Source organism: Crassostrea angulata, chromosome 5 (assembly GCF_025612915.1).
Source record: "Crassostrea angulata isolate pt1a10 chromosome 5, ASM2561291v2, whole genome shotgun sequence".
NCBI lineage: Eukaryota > Metazoa > Mollusca > Bivalvia > Ostreida > Ostreidae > Magallana > Magallana angulata.
Genome location: NC_069115.1, coordinates 23,528,487 through 23,553,373, shown reverse-complemented (window position 1 = coordinate 23,553,373; position 24,887 = coordinate 23,528,487). Strand labels below are relative to the sequence as shown.

Here is a 24,887-nt window from a genome sequence, read left to right as displayed (position 1 = left end):
TGATGTCACAAGCTTTCGTGTATCAGGTGATGTCACAAGCTTTCGTGTAACAGGTGATGTCACAAGCTAGCTTTCATGTATCAGGTGATGTCACAAGCTCTCGTGTATCAGGTGATGTCACAAGCTTTCATGTATCAGGTGATGTCACATGCTTTCTGTATGTAAGTATAGGAACAAGAAGTCGACGAGAGAGAGCGTGGTTGGGATGTTGGTAGATCTAGTTTGCAGAGTATTAGCATTTTAGAATCATCGCTTAATTGCTGACTGCTAATAGTGTCGGATCCAGAAGTTATACTGTGGCATGAGTAGGAGGTATAGTCTTTTAATTAAATGCGGGTTCAAATTATACTTTTTTTCAAATCAATAGCCTACTTAAAAAATGGAGATCCTAATGTATGATTGGAGGTGAGATGGGGTCTAGCGGGTAAAATAAAATTGCGACCAGCTCTCTGAGTTTTTTTTTTTTTAACCTTTACCCCCCTCCCTTTCAAAAAAACCCTTCAAAATCTGAGCAACGTAATCGAGACTCCGTGTCTTGTTATGCATAGATAATGAATGTTTAAAAGGAATAGACATACAAAATGATGAATGTGATCTATATAAAAAACGGGCTTTTAATTTACTTTTCAGGCACGTAGCATCGTTTTTGAAAGAGGGGGGGGGGGGGGGGCAGACTCGTCCAAAAAATCTTGACAAGCAAAAAAAAAAAGGGAATTTGGAATTTTCCAAAATCTTCAAAATCTTAATCCGTGTGTGTGCGTGGGGGGGGGGGGTGGGGGGGGGGGTGGGGGGGTAGTAGTATATCTATAACTTCAATATAACTTCAATTTCACTCATAATTCCCTTATTTTTATATCATTTTTTTTACATACTCCCAAAAAAGTGGGGGGGGGGGGGGGCAACTCCATGATAATTAAATTTTTTATATATAAAATTAAATCCCCTGCCCCCCCCCCCCCCCCCCCCCCCCCCCCCCCGATGCTACGAGTGTAACAATCTCGGTTTCTGATCCGCCCCCGCCCCTTTCTAAGAAAAAGAGAAGAAAGCAAAAGACTACATGTATTAAAAATCCTCATATTTATTTCTATCAGTATTTTGAACTTGAATTTTACTACACATGATGCTTATTCAAAATTATAAGACCGAATATCAAGTCGTTTCTCGACAAGGTGGAGCATGTGTTCCGGTTGGGAATATCCATAGGCCGAATTACACAGGGACCAAATCGTTGTGTATACGTCGAAGCGAAAACGAGGATAAAGCGCCATATTGTTTATATTTTCAAGAAACTTGAGGCTTGAAGTGATTTTACAACAAAACTTTCAAGATGCCGCGTATTATGATTAAAGGTGGCGTGTGGAGAAATACAGAGGTAAATCGTTTGTACAAAATGCAGAAATTTTACTTGTTATCACATGATTTTAGCAAAACTTTCTTGGTTATGTTCAATATATCTCGAATTTTCTCGTTATCATAATGACCAAGTTTACCAGTTTACTTATTTTAGTCAAGTTATTTATATGTTTACAAAGTTTATTTATTGTGAGACATTTTATCAATGTTATTTTTAGGATGAAATTCTCAAAGCAGCTGTTATGAAATATGGCAAGAACCAATGGGCAAGAATTGCGTCTTTACTGCATAGGAAATCTGCAAAACAGTGCAAAGCTAGATGGTAAGAGAAATGATAGTAAGAGTTTTTTATGCAGTGGACACATGGGACTTAAATGCACTTGCATGTACATACCCAAAACTGAGATAAGCTAAAGGGAACATTTTCTTTATCAGATTTGTAGCATCAGTCAGTGATGATCATTTGTTTGACCTGTCTTTCAGGTTTGAGTGGCTGGACCCCAGCATTAAGAAGACAGAATGGAGTCGAGAGGAGGAGGAGAAGTTGTTACATTTGGCCAAGCTGATGCCCACCCAGTGGAGAACCATTGCCCCTATCGTAGGGAGAACAGCAGCCCAGTGTCTTGAGCACTATGAATATCTCCTGTAAGATTTATTGCCACTGTATCCTAAATACTGTGGAATCATTAGAATTCGTGGTGGCTCAATTTTCGCGGTATTCGTGGGTAGCCCTCCCCCACGAATTTAAAACCTCAACGAAAACAATTTTAGAAACAGTTATCTTTGTTACTGAAACAGTGACCGAAGCATCCACGAAATTACTTCCCCGCGAATGAACAAAAAAGTCACAATCCACGAAAATTGGCCCCCACGAATTTTAATGATTCCACAGTATCATATCGTTAAGTTTATGGGTAAATTGAGAAAGATTCAAAATTGTTTTTGTTTACGCATTTGGGAGTTGTTAGAAAATCCTATCTGGAAGATTTAAAAATTCTCATTTAGTTAGCACTGGAAAGCAACTTTTGATTGTGATGACTTTATTTTGCTATTTCCCAGTCAGAGATAAAGTAGTTGCCGTGACCCAATTTTCATGATGAAGATGTAGATTATCTGGAAAATACTATAGACATTTGATGACTAATTGGCAGAGAGAAATATTTGCAATGACAATGTTGTTGCAAAACTTTTTCGTACCAAATAAGAGTTGATTTATCAATTGATATACTCAATCACAGCATACCAGTATTTATTTGTTTCTCTCAACCTCCATCTTCCTTAATATTGTCAATGATAAAAATTGTAAAATGGTAAACTGTAATCTGTTAATTCAACAACAAAATGAAATACGTAAAACTGTCTTATGGATGTATTGGTATGTGAAGTGGATTGAAGAGTAGTCCATATCTATTATGCATCTTTCTACACAGAGACAAAGCCCAGAACAGAGATGACAGCGAGGGTGACCCCAGGAAGCTGAAGCCGGGTGAAATTGATCCAAATCCGGAAACCAAGCCAGCCAAACCAGATCCCATTGACATGGATGAAGATGGTACTTTAATACGATAAGCTGATAAGCTGACATGTCCAATTTTCAATCATATAGTCTCAATTATAAAAACTTGTATATCAATAAACTGAGTTGTGTTATGTCTGTTTAATTTTTGTTGTTGAATTCTTTGTGTTTATGTGTGAATAAATTCTTTAGAACTTGAGATGCTGTCTGAAGCAAGAGCACGTTTGGCCAACACACAGGGCAAAAAAGCAAAACGGAAAGCTAGAGAAAAACAGCTGGAAGAAGCAAGGTATTGACTCAGGATTTACAAGTCAGATCTTGAGGCTATTGATGCTGTTAAATTGCAAAAACAGGGGTAAAAATTGATGGGAAAAATACTTGTTAATTCCAAGTTAAAAACTGAATAGCAAGTTAAAGAGACCTGTCTTTTTCAGAGTTTAAAAAATTTATTGGATGATTTTATTTATAGATAATTGCTTTGGAAATTAAATGAATTTTGTTGTTTGGTACTTTATTTATATCCCCGTCTGTTATATACACATATGGAAATTTTCATTAAAGACAAGAATACATTGTATATTTTATTTGTGTGATTTTTTTCAGACGTCTGGCTGCGCTGCAGAAAAGAAGAGAACTGCGGGCAGCAGGGATTGAGTAAGTATAGTTTGAACTAAAGTATAATTTTCTTGTCTGAAAAAGCAAAAACTGTGTATAGATAATCTCAAAAGAAATGAATTTATGATGAAAAAAATCTATGTTGTTTATTTCCTGTCAAAAGTGGTCAAGAAAGAAGGGCGGCAAATATATTTTAAAAAAAGAGTATGACTCAATACATTTAATTATTCAGACACCAGGGAATTGTGTATTGATTAAGTTTAATGGATTTTGGTTGAGAAACTGATCTTATGAACTACAGAATAAAGAAACAGAAGAAAAAGAAAAGAGGAGTGGACTACAATGCTGAAATTCCTTTTGAGAAGAAGCCTGCTCCAGGTATTTACATGTATAAAGTAGGGTTGGAAAAAAGTGGGAAATACACATATTTCCCAGGACAGTGGGAAATACTGGTATTTCCCAGAAAGTACTGGGAAATAAACTACATACCAGTATTTCATACTATAAGTCTTAATCAAATCTGATAGGATGTAGTCAATAGTAAAAATATATAGAGATAAATATGAGAAGGTAATGAGCATGATATTTCAAAGTATATGACAAGTTGTGTCCAGAACACTTTGAATATCATGCTGCTGGGTCTACTCAACTCTAAAACTGTAAAAATGTACACAAATCTATAATTTGATTGGCGTTTTCATTTTAGTTATTTCATATTTTGTAATATGTTTTAAAAGGAAGAGTTATCTACAACACATTGATAAAATTAAGTTTAGAAATGCACCGAATTACAGACGTATTAAATTTTTTCCAAAAAATATTATATGTTTTGAATTTTGGTTTCCAACTATATATTTTGTAAAATGTTTTAAAAGGAAGGGTTATCTACAACACATTGATAAAAATAAGTTTAGAAATGCACCGAATTACAGACGTATTAAATTTTTTCCAAAAAATATTATATGTTTTGAATTTTGGTTTCCAACTATATATTTTGTAAAATGTTTTAAAAGGAAGGGTTATCTACAACACATTGATAAAATTAAGTTTAGAAATGCACCGAATTACAGACGTATTAAATTTTTTCCAAAAAATATTATATGTTTTGAATTTTGGTTTCCAACTATATATTTTGTAAAATGTTTTAAAAGGAAGGGTTATCTACAACACATTGATAAAAATAAGTTTAGAAATGCACCGAATTACAGACGTATTAAATTTTTTCCAAAAAATATTCTATATTTTGAATTTTAAAAGTGAGTTTTGCCAAGATAATGTAAATTTTATTGTAATCACTCAATTTTCTTAATTGAAACTCCAGGATTTACTATTTTGAAATGCAATGAATTAACAAATTTTGATTACATGGCTGTTTTCTTCTTAACAGGGTTCTATGATACATCCGAAGAAGTTTACGTGGCTGAGGAGCCCAACTTCAAACGACTGCGTCAACAGAATTTGGAAGGAGAGCGCAGAACTGATAAGGAGGAGGTAAATAAAAAAAATGTTTAATGCCACGATTAATTATTAAGGTCCTTTTTTTTTTACTGCATTGAATTATTTGTGTATTCTTTCATTTTGGATGTATTAGGTTTGATTACAGTTCTTTACTTATGTTCTGTATATTTACATGTATAGTTGAACTTTGATATCTTGAACACTGATAACCTAAACACAATGGATATGTCAAAGTGATTTGTAAGTCCCAACAACTTATTTTTTAAGTATTATGTCCTTGATATCTTGAATACTTGAGTATCTCGGAGGTTTTAAACAGTCTCATCTAGTTTGAGATAAAGATGTTTGACTGTATAATTATACAATATTTTTTTGCAGCGGGATAGAAAGAAAGATAAACAGAAACAGAAAAAGAGAAAAGAAAACGATTTGCCAGGAGCTATTGCAAGTCAGAGCAAGTAAGACCAATATTGAATGGATTCTTATATATTTATAAATATCTTTGATTCATTGACAGGGGCACTTGGCTTGTGTTTGATTAGAATGGAACAAGACTGATATTCATACCATGACTCACTCTTTTCGTAGTTTTCAAGAACCAGTGAAGAAGAGAAGTAAGCTTGTTTTACCAGCTCCACAAATTTCAGATCAAGAATTGGAGGAGGTAATTAATAAATGAGACTGTTTTGATACTTAATTTAATGCATGTAGTAATATTAATGTACATTGATTTTTTTTACAATTCTGTAATGATATTGTCATTTACAGAGTATGTCTCATTTTGATTACATTTGTCATTGATTTGTGTTTTTCTGTAAAAAAAAAAAAAAAGCAGTGCCATGAAAAACCAATCAAACATTATTATTTAAAATTGAAATATTGCCTATTTTATTTGATGAGAAAAAAAGAATTATTGAAGTTCACATTTTGCATGCATGTAGCTGTAGATATCTGTGTATTTTGTATCTTATTCACTATTAAACAGGAAGATTACTTATTGTATGTATGATAATGTAGATATCTGTACATTTTTTTTTTTAACTCACTGTTAAATAGGTCGTAAAAGTAGGTCAGACAAGTGAGTATGCCCGGCAGCAGGCGGAAGAGACCGGAGGAGGTAACACGGCCAGTCAGGCCCTACTACAGGACTACAACGTCACCCCGGGGGTAGCCAACCTGCGAACCCCCCGCACACCTGCTCAGCAAGACACTGTGCTACAGGTATGTTATCCTATAGATTGTTTGTTAATCTGTTGGTATCGGTTTTTAATTCGTGTAAGGTACTGTAAAATAAGTACTTACGCACATCATTTTTAATGTGTCGAGCTAATGCTCGGCAGCCTTCTAGCGATCGTCTTGATTGGCAATCGTCCAAAAATTCATGCTCTGCACCGCCTTTTTAATGCGCATAAAAAATAAGTTCCTTGAAGTATTAAACGTGTTACAAGATTTGTATTCCTTTTATTCAACTAAACTTATTCTTATATTATTTGATATAAGACTTTTAGTACAGTACAGAAATTCAAATTATTGATATATATATCATTCTATATAAAAGAAAATGTCAGCTCGACGCCTTTGTGGCCGTTCCAGCCTTTGATTTAAATGATGGGTTAAAACATCCATGATGATTAATTTGTGTGAGAAGGAAGTGTTGATATCTATTGAACATGTAAAATATCTGGTTTACATAACTTTTTTATGATAATACCATATTTTATCTTACTACTCATAAACTGTGATAATTGAGAAATGATTTTATTTCCTTTTGTGCTCCAGTTTGATATATTTTCCTCTTTTATGCATGTTTATGCTGATTGTATTAATGACTATTTTCTGCTGATTGAATTGATGGTTATTTCTATGATATTTTGGTCACAGGAGGCTCAGAATCTGATGGCCCTCAGTGTGGTGGATACTCCACTGAAGGGAGGACTGAACACGCCCCTCGTTGAGTCGGACTTCAGTGGAGTCACCCCCAAGCACGCTGTAGCACAGACCCCCAACACTGTACTAGGGACCCCCATGCACACCCCAGGAGGACAAGGTTTGTTAGTTTTATGATCATTTTAGGGTTTGGCCATAGACAAGACCAGTCGTGGTCTTAGTCTTACATTTTAACTGCATATATATATATATATTGTTTTTGTAAAAGTGAGACTACATAGAAAATAAAGCTTGTCAAAGTTTAATGGCATGGAGTCTGAGTGATAAAGTGAAGGATGTAGACAGATCTAGTATCCTTCTGTCTGTAATACTTTATGAAACTGAAAGTAACTTTTAAAGTATTTTTCACAATTTCAGGGCAAAGGATGTTTCCATGGTGTTTTGAATTGATATTTTTACATAGTATTTATTTATTCAAAGTAAATGTATGATATTTTACCGTGCAATTTTTTTCCCCTTTCAAATCTTGAAAACAGCAAAAAAAATACATCAGCTTGTTAATAAATGTTACATTTAGCTTGAATTGATTATTTCTGTTTGCTGACCTAGGTATGACTCCGAGAGGAATGACCCCCAGGATGGGAGTGGCTGGACAGACCCCGCTCCGTACCCCGGCCAGGGACAAACTGAACATCAACCAGGAAGAGGACTTTGATGCTCCAATCAACGACAAGTTCTATCAGGTACACGAAGCTCTAACAATAGGCTAGTTTCACTGATAAGACCATTGTTTTGGAACTCTGAAGTCGCATCAAGCAGATTAATATGTTTTGCACGTGCATCATATTGTGATGTAGGCAGCATATGTTATTTAGTAAATGCAAATTTGTTTTAACAGTCAGTGAGCTCTTTACAATCAGAATTAAATAAGTCTGTTGGTGATGATAATGAAGATTGTATGCCTCTGTAAAATAACAGAAATGCATGAAGGAGCAGCTTCTCCAGGATCCAGCAATAGGCTGGTGGTAGTTTGTTAGTTAATTATCTAAGTAGCTGTACAGTGTTTATTGTTTGGTGGATGATAAAGGAGTACGTATGTTTTCTGACCTTTTATAGAAAGACATGAAGGAGCAGCTACGCCAGGGTCTGGCTGGTCTGCCGCGCCCCAAGAACGATTACGAAATTGTGGTGGAAGACCTCGGGGAAGACATGGACGAGACGAATGAGGGGGAACAGTTTATTGCTGATCAGGCGGACCTCGACGAACAGTCGGAGGCTGAACAGTTGGCCAAACGTAGGTTATAAGGATTTATTGAAGAAAGTGCTAGAAAGCATTGGTGTTCATAAAAATGTGTGACATGCCTTAGCTTAACCTGATTGTAGTTTGATAAATTAGTTTGTTCATGAGTTAATGTCTACCGTTCATTTGAGAAAAGGTTGGTACTGTAACTTAAATATAAATTAAAAGTAAAGGTCATCTGAATGTTTTAGAAAAGAAACATTGTAAAATCACTGTTTTAGTAGTCTTACTGAAAGAAATGTTAAAGATTGTAGTTTAAATCATTTCAACAATAACATCCGTTTTGTGTGTATGAACAGGACAGAAGGAGATGAGACTACGGTCACAGTCTGTACAGAGGGACCTGCCCCGCCCCGCTGACGTCAACAATCACATCCTGAGGGTCACAGGCCCCGGGGACCCACCCATCAACGAACTCCAGAGGGTAGGTCTTACAGTGATCATAGGGACTGTTTTTCTTTTAATTATGTAATGTTATATTATGAATCCCAAGTCAAGGGGCCCAACAAATAAAAGAAGTTCAGTTAAACTTCGATATCTCGAACACCGATATCTTGAATACAATGGATTTGTCGTAATTAATTTTTAAGTCCCAACCACCTTTTTAGCTCACCGAGACGAAGTCAAGGAGAGCTTATGCTATACCCTCGGCGTCGGCGTCGGCGTCTGGACCTGGTTAAAGTTTTTGTTGCAGGTCCTGTATCTAAGCTATTACTTGTCCTATCTTCACCAAACTTGCATGGATGATGCATCTGGACCTACTTATGGACTTGAAAGACTTGGATGCTGAATCTGGGTCCTAAATTTCAGATGCTGGAGGAGGTTAAGGTTGTTGGACCAGGTTAAAGTTTTTGTTGCAGGTGCCCTTTGATAGCAGTATCTTAGTTACTGCTGGTCTGTACTTCACCAAACTTGCATGGATGGTGTGCCTTATGATACTGATGCACCAGACAAGCCTGAGTGCTGAATCTGAGCTATAGGTTTCGGATGCTGGAGGAGGTTAAGGTTCTTGGAGCAGGTTAAAGTTTTTGTTGCGGGTGCCCATTGATAGCAATATCTAAGTTACTACTGGTCCTAACTTCACCAAACTTGTATGGATGATGCGTCTTATGATACTGATGCACCTGACAAGCTTGAATGCTGAATCTGAGCAATAGGTTTCGGATGCTGGAAGAGGTTAAGGTTTTTAGAGCTGGTTAAAGTTTTTGTTGCAGGTGCCCTCTGATGATTAATCTTAGTTACTACTGGTCCTAACTTCACCAAACTTGTATGGATGGTGCGTCTTATGATACTGATGCACCTGACAAGCTTGAATGCTGAATCTGAGCAATAGGTTTCGGATGCTGGAAGAGGTTAAGGTTTTTAGAGCTGGATAACTTTTTGTTGCAGGTGCCCTCTGATGATTATATCTTAGTTACTACTGGTCCTAACTTCACCAAACTTGTATGGATGGTGCCTCTTATGATACTGATGCACCTGACAAGCTTGAATGCTGAATCTGAGCAATAGGTTTCGGATGCTGGAGGAGGTTAAGGTTTTAAGAGCTGGTTAGATAAAGTTTTTGAAACAGGTGCCCTCTGATGATGATATCTTAGTTATTAGTTTTTACTTGTCCTTACTTCACCAGACTTCCATGGATGGTGTGTCTTATGATACTGATGCACCTGACAGGCTTGAATGCATAGTCTGGTTTCGGATGCTGGATAAAGTTAAGTTTTTAGGAACAGGTCACATGTTTAATAGATGATAGTACTATTTCAAACTTGCATAGTTGATTTAACTGTAATATGAATGAATCGCAGAGGTAGCTTCAGATGCAGAGCTTGATCTCCATTATCAAGGATGCTAAAAAATAAATCTTAGTTATTACTGGTCCTAACTTCACCAAACTTGAATAGATGGTGTGTCTTATGATACAGATGCACCTGACAGGCATGGATGCTGAATCTGAGCCATAGGTTGCGGATGCTGGAGGAAGTTAAGGTTTTAATTGCTAGTGCCCTCTGATGATGATATCTTACTTATTACTGGTCCAAACTTCACCAAAATTGCATGGATGATGCGTCTTATGATACAAATGCACCTGAAGGGCTTGAATGCTGAATCTGAGCCATAGGTTTCGGATGCTGGATGAGGTTTAGTTTTTTGGAACAGGTCACATGTTTTATAGATGATAGCTTGCATAGTTGTTTAACTTTATTATAAATTAAATGCAGAGGTTGCTTCAGAAGCAGAGCCTGATCTCCATTATCAAGGATGCTAAAGAAATCTCCTACCTCACTCAAACCAGCTCGATAGATAGATGTGTTTGTTGATAAATGATATAACATGATTCCTATGATAAAGTACAGAGGGTTCCACTTAATCTGATCCCGGTTAATGTGATATTTCGGTTAATCTGATATAAACTCAAAACACCGATCCATTTGCTATATAAGCCTTTGTAATTTCTACTGATAATCTGATTGAAAAAAATGTCATTTTCGGTTAATCTGATACGATTTCTGTCGGCCGATCAAATATCAGTTAACGTTTTCACATCTCTTCCACCATATCCACACCTCGTGTATTACCTCTCACTGTTTAAACAGCTTGGCACGTGCCTAAAACTTGCAAATAACGGTGCTTCAGGGGATTAGTCACAGCTCAACGCACACAGATGGTCAGCTGGTCGGTAGATGAAAGATACCGACATCGATAGTTCAGCCCACCATCTAACACCTCTATTCCTTTGTTTTATTAGTTGACACCCCTTTTGTGTACACAGTAACTCTTTACAGGGCATTAGTTTCACTTCAACACACACGGGTGGCTCACTTCTTCGTAAGATGAAAGCTACCGACATCGATAGTTGTTCCGGATGACCGCACACAGGACTGACCTTACCTGTGTACACATTTTACTGTTTTTTCATTTACTAATTGCCTGTGTTAATTTCATGCTAGGCTTGCACCATTAAGCATTATTTAAACATGTAATTTCTGAATCAAAAGTGCTTGGGAACATGTGAAATCGAGGAAATTCTGATTACTCTCAATTTTACATCGGGGTAGAAAACTTAATGAATAAAATTCAAATAATTTGTTATCATGCATAATTAATTATTTAAGAGCATTCTACTATACCAGAAAAAGAATTAAAATAAATTGTCCAGGTGAAAAGAGGGAATGTTTAGACAGTTAGCCCTTATCACTTCCTGTTAAAATGGCCGCCACTCTGAAACCATCGTAATGAATAGTGAAGAAGGGAAACATTTTCTTTTGAGCATTTACAAACAAAATAACGACTAAAATGCTATTTCATTGCTAATGCAAGATAAATTATTTCATTATAAACTATTGAGAAACAGATTATATCTGTTTGTTGATAAATTATGTATTGAAACAAGTTGTATTTTATTCTATACCAAAATTAAATACCACAAAAACGCTAAATTGGTTTATCTAATAATCGGTTAATCTGATAATTTTTGCCTGACAAACAGACTATCAGATTAAGCGGAACCCTCTGTATTGTATGATATGAAACAATATTGTTTGATATGAAACAATATGATATCATATGTTATATTATAAACAGTTATACGATACGATATGATATTGTATCAATTTTTTTGATATTTTATGATATGATTATGTATCATGGTATTGTTATGTATAGTACTGTATATTATGATACAATATTGTATAATATTATATTGTATTTTTAATTTATTATTTTATCACATGATACAATTACATAAGATATTGCAAAATATTATATTGTATCCTTTGATACAATATTGTATATTCTATAATATTGTATCATACAATATTGTATAATATGATATTGGTTTCAGTAATATAGAATTATATCACATGAAATTGTATTATATGATAGTGTTATATTATATAATATTGTATCATACGATATTGTATGATATGATATTGGTTTATATGATATATTATCATATCACATGAAATTGTATTATATGATATTGTAATATATTTTATTGTGTCATATGATGCAATATGTATAATATAATAATGTATTTTATAATATTTTACCATATCACATAATATTGTATCATTTGATAAGATACAATGTTGGAATCAAATTATATTGTATTATATGATATAATATCATATAATGTATCATATATATGTTTCAGTGTCATTCAATACAATATCATTCTATATTATACAATATAATATCATGTGTCAGTGTTATGATGTATTATGTAATATGATATTGTAATATGATACTATATTGTATTATATTTTATGATATTGTATTATGTGATCAAATACAATAAGGTATAACACAATACAATGTCATATCATACGTTACAATATCAAGTCTCATTATTGTTTATTACGGAATTTTATTTATTATATGATAAATATTATATTAGAAATATGACATGATGCAATATTTAATTTTATATCATTGTATTGATTAACATATTAACATATGATTATCATAAAAAAAATTTATCAGATGATATACGATATTTTGTCAAAACAGAATCCATGAATATCCAAGATCATAAAGTATGATTTTCATATAAAATGATAAAGGTGGTCTTATGAAGGTGATGTCTCATAAGGGTGATGCTCCGTCTCGGTGAGCTTAGTAATCTATGATTACCTATGTTTTAAAAGTATTTTTCCCTCGATATCTCGAATATTTGGATATCTCGAAGTTTTTCAACAGCCCCACCTAGTTCGAGATAACGAAGTTTGACTGTAATAATAAAAAAATATTGGACGAATGTAAATGTTATTGAAAGAGACCAAATTAGAATTAATTTTACTTCATTTTTTGATCAGGCTGAAGAGTTAATCAAGAAGGAGATGTTGGTGATGCAGCATTTTGATGCTGTACACACACCCACTCCTGGACAGCTGGGTATGGGACCAGGCAAGAAGAACCAGAAAAATGTCACCTCACAGGCTCAGCATCTGTCCTATCTACAGCAGCATCCGTACGATAAGTTCACGGAGGACGACCTAGAACAGGTGGGGATAGTAAAACAGATGTGGTAGATTTTGTGGTCAGTTTTATGGATGAAATCTTCAACGAGATCATGTTTTTCATGATTTTAGTCTTTTAAAAAGCAGGAAATATATAAGGGCTGTACATTTTGATTTGAATGAATTTCAATTTTAATTATTTTGTTTCATGCTTAGATGTGAAGTTTTTATCAGAAAGGTCTTTGTGACATACAGAATCAGTTTTTGTGCATGTACAAAATGATAATTTTGTTGATTGTAATAATATCATTTACTGATATCAAAAAAATTTTTCATTGCACAAATCATAATTGCTGTAAAATAAAATTGTTCCTCATTGTTAAGGTTAATTATATTTTATTGGTGTGAGAAAAAATGGTCCATTATTGTCACCTGCATTTTTGGTTAAAGTTAAATTTATAATCAAAGGATTAAGTCAACTTCAAGCAGGTTATCACTGGTAAATTGTCAAATTAAGTTGCAGCTGATTTTGGTTAGTTTGTAAATTATGTTTATGTTGAAGGCCAAGAAGCTGCTGAAGAAGGAGATGGGGGTGGTGAAGGTGGGAATGAACCATGGCGACCTGTCCCTGGAGTCCTACTCCCAGGTGTGGGAGGAGTGCTACTCCCAGGTACTCTACCTCCCCTCCCAGAACCGCTACACCCGCGCCAACCTGGCCAGCAAAAAGGACAGGATCGAGTCCCTCGACAAACGACTAGAGGTAGGGAAGAAGCTACATGTCTTGGTGGTACCTGGATGTCTATGATGTTAGAGCATGTGCTCTATTTAATCCCTACAAAAAACTGATTTAACTAATAGGGTCTTTGATAAAAACATAGTAAGTTATTCTTTTTTAACCGGGTTTTCCAACGGAAAAATCCGGTTATTAAAATGGTGAAAATGGCGGGCGGGTGGGCGGGCGGCTGCCAAAAGGGTACCTTCATTGTATGGATAACTCCTCCTACAGTTTTCAAGATAGGAAGTTGTTCTTTTGCAGATCAATTGTACATATATCAGAGGTGTGCATATTGCTAGGATTTTGATTTCTGATAATTTATCGAAAAAATACCAGCTTTTGAACTTAGTCATTTTTAGGCAAAATATTGCATATAGGGTACCCTCATTGTACGGATAACTCCTCCTACAGTTTTCAAGATAGGAAGCTGTTCTTTTGCAGATCAATTGTACATATATTAGAGGTGTGCATATTGCTAGGATTTTGATTTCTAATTATTTATGAAAAAAATACTAGCTTTTGAACTTAGTCATTTTTTGGCAAAATGTTGCATATAGGGTACTCCATTTCACTGGATACGGGTTGACATGGATTATGGATACAGTTCACATTAAAGAAAATCCGGTTTGCTGTCACATTGACAGCTTTTCACTTGTTACTCAGTGTAACTATCATATATGTCTATATCATATAATAGGCTAAAGAAAAGCATGTGGGTATATAACATTTATAACCTACAAATAATACTTGATGATTTCTGTGGAAATTGTACTTCTAAGAAAGAAGATTTTCTAGCAGTATGACAATTATAAGTCATAAGAAAGTATATTTTCTTTGTTTGTTCTGTTGATAAATATGTACCTTTCTATAGAAGGAGACGTTAAGAGAAATCCATTTCTAGAGTGTTTAGTGCTAGATTATAAGATTTGATTCTTGACATTGATATGAAAAATATTTTGAAAATAATGTTCTTCTGGTTTTACTGACTTATTTCTTTGCTTTTTAAAAGGCGAACAGAAATAGTATGACCAAAGATGCTAAACAAGCAGCTAAGCTGGAGAAGAAGCTAAAGATCTTGTTAGGCGGTTATCAGGTAAAAGTTGAAAAATCTCTAATGTTATTATGTAGAGTTATTTGACTTTCCTAAAAAAAAATTTTAATGGTTCAGTTAATATTTGAAGGATTTCCTTCTGTTAAAATATAATAAAAAGTATGTCGTTGTCTTTTGTTTGCAATCTGTCACAATGAAAGGATTTAATTGTAAAATGTTGAAGTTGCTTGGATGTGTAAATGAGTATAGAATCATTTGACAAATAACAAAGCATCTTTTAAAATGAGTCTGTTTTCCTGTGGGTACAACATATTTCTATAAGATGTGTTTATTATTCATGTTCATGGAATAGTATTTAATGTTGTAATGCTAAGTTTAATGTTGATTTTCTTTCATTTGTAGTCAAGATCTCAGGGCCTGGTAAAGCAACTCAATGATCTGTATGAACAAATAGAACAGACATTCGTAGAGTTCAAAACCTTCGAGGACCTCAGAAAACACGAGATTGGAGCCATACCAAAACGAATGGAGGTTTGTACATTGCATTTCATAAAAGAGAGTACAAGAATTTGCCTCTTAAATAAAAGTGTAAATAAAATTCTCACATTAAAAATGAATTGACAGTATATATGTATATGATATTTTGCTATTCAATAAAAGTGGGTCTGCTGTTTTTGAATTTTTTTTTATCATAGTTCTGTTGTGCAGTCTCTGAAACTTTCTTTGTATTTTTAGTCCCTAACTGAGGATGTACAGAGACAAATGGAGAGAGAAAAAGAGCTACAGAAGAAATTTGGAGAAATGCAATACAAGAAAGATGTTCTGATCTACGACAGCTGATGATCGGAACCATCATGTGGCAACACCTCACTGATGCGACAATGCTGTGGTGACATGTCTGTGTAACATGTGACATTGCTGTGGTGACATGGCCTACGAAATGTGAATCTTTTTGACTTCAAATCCAGAACAGATATCATACATGTACATCTTAATCTAATGTTTTGTAATAAAAATGTGATTATTTGTATATTGATGGGACTTTTTTCACTCAAATTTGGTGAAAATGATATGATTGCATTCTGTGAAAGAATGCTCTACCTTCATTGTTATAACATTATCCATACTTTGCAAAGCAAATAAAGTGGATCCTTTTTTATGTTGAATTTTTTTATATTGGGACAGGTGTATCAATTTAGAAGTGAACAAAAGCAAACAAAACACACACAAACGCATGGTATGTGCCTTTGGAGTTTCATGCGGAGCATCTGTAATTTCCGATTTCACTGGCAGCAAACTGTAAATCGTTACGGAAGGGGATGACACTGTGCCTCATCATTAGATCATCATTAGATAGGTGCTCCCAGAAAATACTAATTAATGAAAGGGCACAGCTAGCTGATAGTTGTAGTTGAACATCATCGTCGTTCAGAGCTTGTTGTCACAATGAGAAGTGTAGCCATTAGTAGTGTAACCATTAATACTCATGCAAAATCAATAGGTTGCCTAGGCATAATTATAAACGGCTAGATTTTAGCTGAAAATGATGCAACATATATTGGATATCCGTTTATTTTAGATAACCTTCTTTAGCGAAATTGGAAATCATTTGCAGAATGAACATGTGATACTCGCCTGGCATGATGCGTTCATCACCGTTTACTCCATTCTGATTCATTGATCAGAAGTTTATAAAATGTAAATCAAAAGTCGCGCATTGCAATTGAACACACAAGGAGGCTACCATTAGACCCATCCAACCAAGGATCGTTGTTTCAATTGTCACACTAAAGAACGGGCTTGAAATTTTCAACCGATTAAAAAAAAGGGACGATTTATGAGTAGACCTTTAGTTACTTTAAGACTTTTAAACTTGTTCTTACACTGTTTCATACAATTATATCTGTTGATAACATGAACTTAGAATATAAAGCTTGTGAATTAGACGAATATTTGCAATACTGAAAGGTCTCATGAACATTGTATAATATTACTTTAATTTTGAAAAAAAACAACATTTGGATAGTCATGACCCCATCATCAATTACATGTATTTCAAAAATTCGACCGTAGGTGTTAGTTTAATCAAGGTTAAAAAATATGAAATACACCGATTGGTAAAAATTTGCAGTTCAAAGGTTTTGTGACAAATCTATTTTAGAGATGAAAGATAAAGAAATAATACCTGCACCAGAGATATGCTCGCACCTTTGGTTTTTCAATACACATGTGATGATGTCCGAAATATAAAATTTTGAAGAAAACCAATATTATTTGAGAGACAGTCTACATGAATTGATAAAAAAATAATACAAGTGACACATGAAATGCACCTGACAAAACAGACCTCTTGAAATGTTTCTAGCAACTCAAACAACTCAGCTATATCAGTGGTATAGCTGATAAATTACGCAATTCATCTAGTGTGTTTTATTTAGGTACCCACTAGGACTTGACAGTTTAATAGAATCAATATTCTCTTTCATCTTATTCTATTGAAACTAGGAAATGATACCTACGCGTAGGATTTGTGTATCAAGGGACATACATACATATTACTACTTCGATAAGCAGAATAATTAGTTGCATTTTACAGAATCCACGCTTTTAGGAAGTGAAAGATCGAAAACAAATTTTTGCCATTTTTTTAACTCTATCATTATTGGTCATTGATTTAGCTTTAAGGATTTAATTTAATTTCAAAAACTTTAATAAAGCAGTGTTCCTTGAAATATTTCAAACTGAATTCAGTTTAATAAATCTTATCAATTTCATATCTATAATTACTAGTGGCTTATGGGCCACATCGCTCACATTAGAAACAATGCCCAACTGTGACTAACATAGCTTAGTGAACATGCATTATTACGTCAAATACAATTAACGCTGACTTTCGCAACTTAAAATAGCGAATCCCCAGCAAAATTCATAACAAAACGTGTACGGTTATAACGTTTTTTTTAACCATACGTGTATAGAAATGAAATTTCAAAACAAAAGCTGCAAACATATTAAATTGTCAGTAATCATAATCATATTAATTGTAAACTGTACTTAATGTACTGTGTTAACGTTCTACTGCACAATGTTCAATAAGGCATATTTATATAAGGAATAAGGAATCATTCTTTGAGTATTATGAAGTGATAATTTTGGTCGGGGCGTGATCAAATCCAATAAAGCCCGAAGGGCTTTATGATAGATTTGATCACGCCCCGACCGAAATTATCACCTCATAATATTCAAAGAATGATTCCTTATTATTTATATTTATATAATTTTAAGCCATCGTACGATTAAATATTTAAATATAAATAAGTAAACCCCGCTGGCGCCTCAATTTAGCGTCATTTGTATTATGGGTTATACTAGTATAGTACAAAATCGATACGTAGTGTTATCACAGACAAAGACACTGGAGAATGTAAATATTTTATGATAATAAATAGATTAACATATAAATATAACTTAAAACATTCAGAATTAAACGGTTTATTGACGTGTCCCTTTATTGTTCGTAAAAATTGAGATAAATAAAAACGTAAAGATATTTCATATATATATATATATATATATATATATATATATATATATATATATATATATATATATATATATATATATATATATATATATATATATATATATGCATCAATCAATAATTGATTAAAATAAATAGAAAATATTCATTTTCAACATTTTGTGGTGAATTTATTCAAAGCAATCTCTTGTCTCACAAAATTTAGTTAAAATCAATAATTCTCACATATCAGGATGATATTTTTAAAAAATCACTTACAACATATCGCATTATCACATGGTTTTGTTTATTAATTATTTACAAAGATATTTTTGTCATAGTTTTGATACGATAAACATGTTTATATCATTAAAAAAATAACACTAGTTGCATAACTTAAATAATAATAGAAAACTGATCAATAACTTAAGGCAAATCTGCTTACAACAAAAATCAATTCATATAAGTACAATTATCTATATCAAAATAGTTATTGATATCACAGTTGGAGGGTGGTGGGTCGAAAAATTGACAATCAAATTTACCTCAAATATTTCTTTTTAGATATGAATTTTTAAAGCTTTAAACTATAAGGAGGTAAAAAGGAATCCAAACAATTTAGCTTTAAAATCGAATATTTTACTATATTTTTAAACAGAGCTCTTCTTTTCAAGAAGATTAAAATAGTCTTAAATCGAACGTTCTTAAGGTCGTATGGGATGCATGTCGATATCAATGTAGATAAAAGTAATTATTATAATCAAAACACTTTCACTGTTTTAGAATTTTCAAGTTTTGCAACATTTGACCAAAAATATGTTTAGTAAAACTTTCGATAGGAAGTTGATCACAATATGGAGGTTTCCATACCACCTTAAGAAAAAAAACCCTTACAATATGTGACATTAAAATCCTTAAAGATGGTATAAATAGTAGAATATACAGATAAAGTCAGGCAAAAGAGTCAATTATCACATGTAGCCACCCTCATTTTTTTGTCATCTAAAAGGCGAAAACCCATGTCCCCTGGGTGCGACTGATTGTTCTAGGTTACTTGTATCAGTGTTAAAGGTTGGAACATCATGTTCTTTAGTGCTCTGTTGCGAGAACTCTTTATAAGGACTCACACGAGATGCCTTTTCACCAAAAAGAGAGGATCTGAAAAGCAAAGCACAAAGTATATTCACGAAGTGAAACAATCATATTTTCCCATCAAACAAAACAGCACAGGTAACAGCATCTGTTTTTTTTTTTTATATTAAATTATTGCATTTTCTAGACATATCGGTGATTAAATAAACAAAGAGGGTCAAACTATTGAATTATTCATGATGGATTCTTTTAGGTTACTTACGTAACCCTAAAATTTGTGATACTGTACTTTTAAACTGAATAATTGTTATTTAAATATGTTTTCAACCGTTGTCATCTCCCTAAAGATACCCTTCTGTACTTAGTAAAATATGTTCTTTTTTGTAAAAATTGAAATTAAAACGGCTTCACTATTGTATTCGGGTGTTTACAACGTTATAACGTTGCCTAGAATAGTATAAATGGTAAATGGGGGGAAATGGATTTCTGTAAAAGTTTGGAATGGCGTATTCTAGCATTGAACTTACATTAAGATTGACATAGTTCGTCACTTTATATAACAAGATAATAGATTACGGAAATGTTACATACTCCTCTGTCAAAACCGAATATAAAGAAATAAACTAAATTACAATTTATAAGTATTTCAGACTTGAAAAAAAATATTTCAAAAAGGAAACCGTCTTAAATATAAATGCGATGATGGATGAAAATGATTCTTACCTTAATACTTTCATTCTATATAGCCTGTAAGCTAACAGAATACCCCCGACTAAAGCACCTGCTGACAAGACGGCGGTAAGAGCCACTTTCCATGTGCTCATTGTACACGGGTTCTCAACAGAGGAAGATGGATCATAATCGTAAAAAGTCCCACAGGAGTCGACGTTGACCTTTGATTCAGCGTTAGAAACAATGTTTGCAACATTGATTGCAACACCGTTTGCAACACTTTTTGTAAAAGTGTAGGAAACACTAGGACTATCTGCAAAATATCACAAAAACTTAATATCGAACCCTTGCTTAAAATTATTCACTACACAAAAAGCCAGGAGCATGTGCGAATCATCACGCAAATAAAATTGGACACTTGCTTACATTCATTCACAACACAAAACGTAGAAGCATTAGAGAAACATCACAAAAAGTAACATTTAAAAGAAATGAATATGAGCTATTTTCTCACCTGTTAAATTTAAATGAATGTAAGAATGTCCCGAGCTAAACAAATTTGTGGCAGAACAAGCGTAGTTTCCTTGGTCAGAGGTTTGAAGGTGGGTGATGTTCAAAGATGGTGCAGTGACAGATCCTCCAACATATTTTCCCAAAGAGTTTTTGTCAATTTTAGTGCCATTAAATTCCCATGTTACAGATATTAGAGATGGATACGTAACTGAGATATTACATGTCAATGTTACGCTGTGACCTATTATACCCGTTACTCGTGAAAGGGTAAATACCTTGATCTCAGCTGGAACAGATATGTTGAAGGATATAGAAAGGATGAAAAAAGAAACTAAAACGTGCCACAAAACACATCAAAACAGTAGCCAGACGATTAAAAAAGCTAATAAAATCAAGCAAATTAATTGGGCTGCCTTGCTAGAACATAAAGATAAAACAAGAGGCACATTGGCCCATATTGTCGACCTGAGCATCAGCTGCAATGGCTTTGATGATATAATTTAATGATACACAAAATATATGAAATATCTTGTTTCGTTGGATTTGATTAAAATGTTCTTCCGTGTGGTTTCATTGTTTGCTGTCTCCACAATTTAGAAAAAAAATATATCAGGATGCTTTAATATAAAATAATATTACAAATTATAGCATTACAGTTCTTAAAAAGAATATTTAAAAACAAATTTTCCAATACATCTACTTATTATGAACCAGATACCCCAGTTTTTGTATAGATCTCATGATTAAAATATATTCAAATCTAAATCATAATATTATTTTACTGTTTGAACCCCTCATTTGGTCCATATTTTTGGACTGGAGGTCACAATCTTAACAATTCAGAACCTTAACTTTTTCGGGGATGTTTTACATTGTAAAATTATATTGTAGCATTAAAGCCCTCAAGGAGAAAATTTTTGACAATTTCAAATATATATTTTTACATCAAACTTTAAACAAGTTCTGTGGCCTCATCATTGTGCAAGTATCATAACTTGAACAGTAAAGAATTAAAGTAATAACGATAATTTTTATTTGAAAAAATGAGTAATTATCAATTCCAATTTTGTTTGCTTGAAATAAGGCGTGGCTCTTTATTTGTTCAAATACTGTGGAATCATTAGAATTCGTGGTGGCTCAATTTTTGCAGTATTCTTGGGTAGCCCAACTCCACGAATTTACATCCTCCATGAAAACAAATTCTGAAAGAGTTAGTTCTCTTTATGAAAGTGAAAACACACATATCCACGAAATTCCACCCCCCACAAATAAGCCGAAAACCCTCAATCCACGAAAATTGGCTCCACAAATTTAAATAATTCAACAGTAGATAGCCGTTTACTCAATTATGTTTTGTTTTAGAAAAGGAATGGAGAATGTTAAATTAAAAACCACACTAGATTGACTTAAAGTGACCAGGAAAGAAAGCTCACGTAAACCAACAGCTCATGTAAACTAAAACAATATAATTAAAATGTCGTTTGAAAATTTATAATGTCCAACAATATCTATTAATAACAAGATAAAACTTTATGTAAAACTGCACTTACATTTCGGTATGTCCATGAAAGCCATGACTGGGCTGTGAGCTGTGCCAATAGAGTTCTTGGCTAAGCATCTGTAACTACCGATATCACTGACAGCAAAACTGTAAATCGTTAGGGACGGATTTGTAACTGTCCCTCCGCTGTATTTTGAAGAATCAGAAGTATCTATGATGGAGGTTACACCGTTGTGTTGGAACTCCCAAATGATACCAGTGTAGCCACCCAATACAAAACAGCTGATTGTTGCATTGTTTCCAAGAGTTGTGGTTCCTCCTAGTCCGGTTTTCACCGTTGGGAATCCTGAAAAAAGTTTCATAAATATGATTGATCATGTCATTAGAAAATTTTCTTTCTTTGTTCATTCTACACGGCGTCAAATGAAGTGATGCTACGTATAAAAAGAATTTATGAAAACGGAAAACGTTTAACACATTTTTCGATGTATTGTAAATATATCCATGTAAAATGTATTGTAAATATATCCATGTAAAATTAAGTACAGCTTCACATACGAATCATGTAATAAGTTGAAATAGTTGAAAACATTAAACGAGAATGGTAGAAAAAATAACAGTTGAACGCAAATTACAGATTAATATCAGAATCATGCTGTATGAAACAAATCAATACATTCAGACCTAGTTCAATGACATATTAATATGGTGTTTTGACCACAGTGGGAAAAAAGACACTTTCTTAGGCCATGTCTTTATCATGCCAACAACAAGAGCAAACGTGTAAATTGTATTTGATTTCATATTATGATTTCTCAATTTATATTCTTAGATGAACCTCTACTTCATGAAAATAAAGTGCACATTCTAGTACTGCATGATAATTACACCTACCACCTTTATTTCTTTTAAGCTTATACAAATATTTTATTTTGTAAAAATGCAGTCGGTTGTGTTGTAGTCTATTTGATTGAACTATTAATTCTTTGTTGATTTTATTAACTTTGCTGGATTCACTCAATATACTCTATTGTTTGGGAGGTACGTGGCACAAATACACATACCTGGGACGTAGCAGTTCTTCTCTGTCGTTGTTCCTCTACAATGGCACACATATTTCCCCTGCTGATCTTCGCATGTTCCGCCATTATGACAGGGGTTGCTTAAACAGTCATTGATTCCTGTAAAAAGTAAAAACCAAACTATAAAAAAAAACTAAAAAAGAGGTGAATTAATAACTTACTTTGGTTTTAAAAAGACCATATCCAATAACTTATTACTTTTAATGTATCAGATATTATAAATCGAACCCACTAAGCTGTTTAACAAACCATTCTCCTTTGCAATATTTACAAAATATAATGTAAAAACACAATATTATTAAAAACAATGAAGCTTATAGTAGATAGATCGGATACGTTTTTCACTTTGTACATTTTGTTGCTTTGAATACTTCATTTAAAGAAATATAGTCTTAGTTTTTTTTTTAAAAATAATATTTTATTTTTATGTAAATCAAATTACAAAACTGTGGTCATTAATAACCGAATGAGATAATATCGAAATAAAACAAATAAAGATGGTATATATACGTACTGTCTGCACAGGTTTTTTCTGCCAGGATCGTTTGTATCCGAGATAGATTCGCAAAACTCTCTGTAGTATATGTATAATCATTGTGACTTGACACCCTTCGTAACTGTTGTTCGTTGATTCCATTCGTAACACCCACACAAAAAATGGTGACGTTTTCGTCCTTCAGTAACTCAGCTTCTTTGTCAATGGGACTTTGTCCATCGGTTATCAAAATGACGATTTTGGTAGCATCAGTTCGGGCACCGTGGCTTGGTGTAAATGAGTTCTGACGTGTAAAATTAAGCGCATATCCAATGTCTGTTCCTCCTCGCCTTCTGCTATAAGGAATATTCGAGATAGCCTGTTGGATTTCTCTCAATGAAGAATATTGGTTAAGATCAAATTCCTCCTTTGGATTGTTATCGAACGTAACTACACTGACTTGGCTGGCACCAGGGTCTATCGCAAAATGTACCAGGAAGTTACGAGTAAAAGTTTTCAATATCTCAAAATTGTGGTCTCCAACTGAATCAGATTTATCCACAAGAATAACAATGTCTTCTTTTGACAAACATTTTGCTGAAAAAGGTTGAAATAATCCAGTCGAAAATATAAAAATATAAACACGATTGTTTGAAATATAATAAGAAAGTAACTCCTAAATAATAATAGATTTTGAGAAAAAGAATAATATATACTTATATATACTTATACCTGATACCCCTGAAAACAAAAATATGAAAATAAAAAACATTCCTGAATTTTTTTGTATTATCTTCCCAAAGCTGTCTTAATCACAACCGTTTTAAGGTATCCCTCACGCTAAGAATTTAGGTATGAAAAATCAATTTAATCGATTGAGTAAGATAAGAAGACATTCTAACGGCTTTTATTATAAACATTTCGCAGAGAGATATCATTTAGTAAATGCACCTTGTCGTATGTATATACAATGTTATCAGTATCATGATTCAACATTCACTAAGTAAAAAAAGGCTAGCTACACTACAATGTGGTAGACGATGTAAATGCTAAAACCGTCAATAATATAAAAACACGCCCCTCCTTTTACAAGGACATTCATCAGGCTGAAATGGAGTAAGT

General features: G+C 33.5%; 2 protein-coding genes across 3 annotated transcripts; one reads left to right on the top strand and one right to left on the bottom strand.

Moving 5' to 3' along the window:
• Positions 1–1,219: 1,219 nt before the first annotated feature.
• On the top strand, positions 1,220–16,069 carry LOC128185036 (cell division cycle 5-like protein). Its single transcript, XM_052854702.1, has 20 exons — positions 1,220–1,372; positions 1,572–1,675; positions 1,837–1,998; positions 2,784–2,905; positions 3,062–3,158; positions 3,473–3,523; positions 3,786–3,862; positions 4,872–4,975; positions 5,321–5,400; positions 5,531–5,606; positions 5,999–6,163; positions 6,824–6,989; positions 7,439–7,572; positions 7,946–8,123; positions 8,429–8,553; positions 12,941–13,129; positions 13,647–13,844; positions 14,869–14,952; positions 15,313–15,441; positions 15,646–16,069. Exons 1-20 carry the CDS (start codon positions 1,328–1,330, stop codon positions 15,748–15,750), a joined length of 2,391 nt encoding a protein of 796 aa, XP_052710662.1. The 5' UTR covers positions 1,220–1,327; the 3' UTR covers positions 15,751–16,069.
• Positions 16,070–18,661: 2,592 nt separating this feature from the next.
• Positions 18,662–24,750, bottom strand: LOC128185731 (integrin alpha-L-like). 2 transcript variants are annotated; one of them, XM_052855369.1, is made up of 7 exons: positions 24,498–24,750; positions 23,805–24,362; positions 23,273–23,389; positions 22,258–22,554; positions 20,709–20,993; positions 20,246–20,507; positions 18,662–19,588 (listed from the first exon to the last, which is right to left on the bottom strand). In XM_052855369.1, exons 1-7 carry the CDS (start codon positions 24,535–24,537, stop codon positions 19,429–19,431), a joined length of 1,719 nt encoding a protein of 572 aa, XP_052711329.1. In that variant the 5' UTR covers positions 24,538–24,750; the 3' UTR covers positions 18,662–19,428. The 2 variants fall into 2 exon arrangements, with proteins under 2 accessions (XP_052711329.1, XP_052711330.1); XM_052855370.1 differs by lacking the exon at positions 20,709–20,993 and having other exon boundaries at positions 24,498–24,730.
• Between the last annotated feature and the right edge of the window lie 137 nt (positions 24,751–24,887).

What these genes read in the sequence shown, in the direction of transcription:
- LOC128185731 (XM_052855369.1), bottom strand. Translation starts at nt 24,537, where the DNA reads ATGTTTTTTATTTTCATATTTTTGTTTTCAGGGGTATCAG. An exon ending in TTTCATGGACATACCGAAAT is followed by an intron (nt 20,994 to 22,257) that starts GTAAGTGCAGTT and finishes TATCTGTTCCAG; the next exon opens with CTGAGATCAAGGTATTTACC. An exon ending in CATTCATTTAAATTTAACAG is followed by an intron (nt 20,508 to 20,708) that starts GTGAGAAAATAG and finishes GATATTTTGCAG; the next exon opens with ATAGTCCTAGTGTTTCCTAC.
- LOC128185036 (XM_052854702.1), top strand. Translation starts at nt 1,328, where the DNA reads ATGCCGCGTATTATGATTAAAGGTGGCGTGTGGAGAAATACAGAG. An exon ending in GCGTGTGGAGAAATACAGAG is followed by an intron (nt 1,373 to 1,571) that starts GTAAATCGTTTG and finishes TGTTATTTTTAG; the next exon opens with GATGAAATTCTCAAAGCAGC. An exon ending in GCAGAACTGATAAGGAGGAG is followed by an intron (nt 4,976 to 5,320) that starts GTAAATAAAAAA and finishes ATTTTTTTGCAG; the next exon opens with CGGGATAGAAAGAAAGATAA.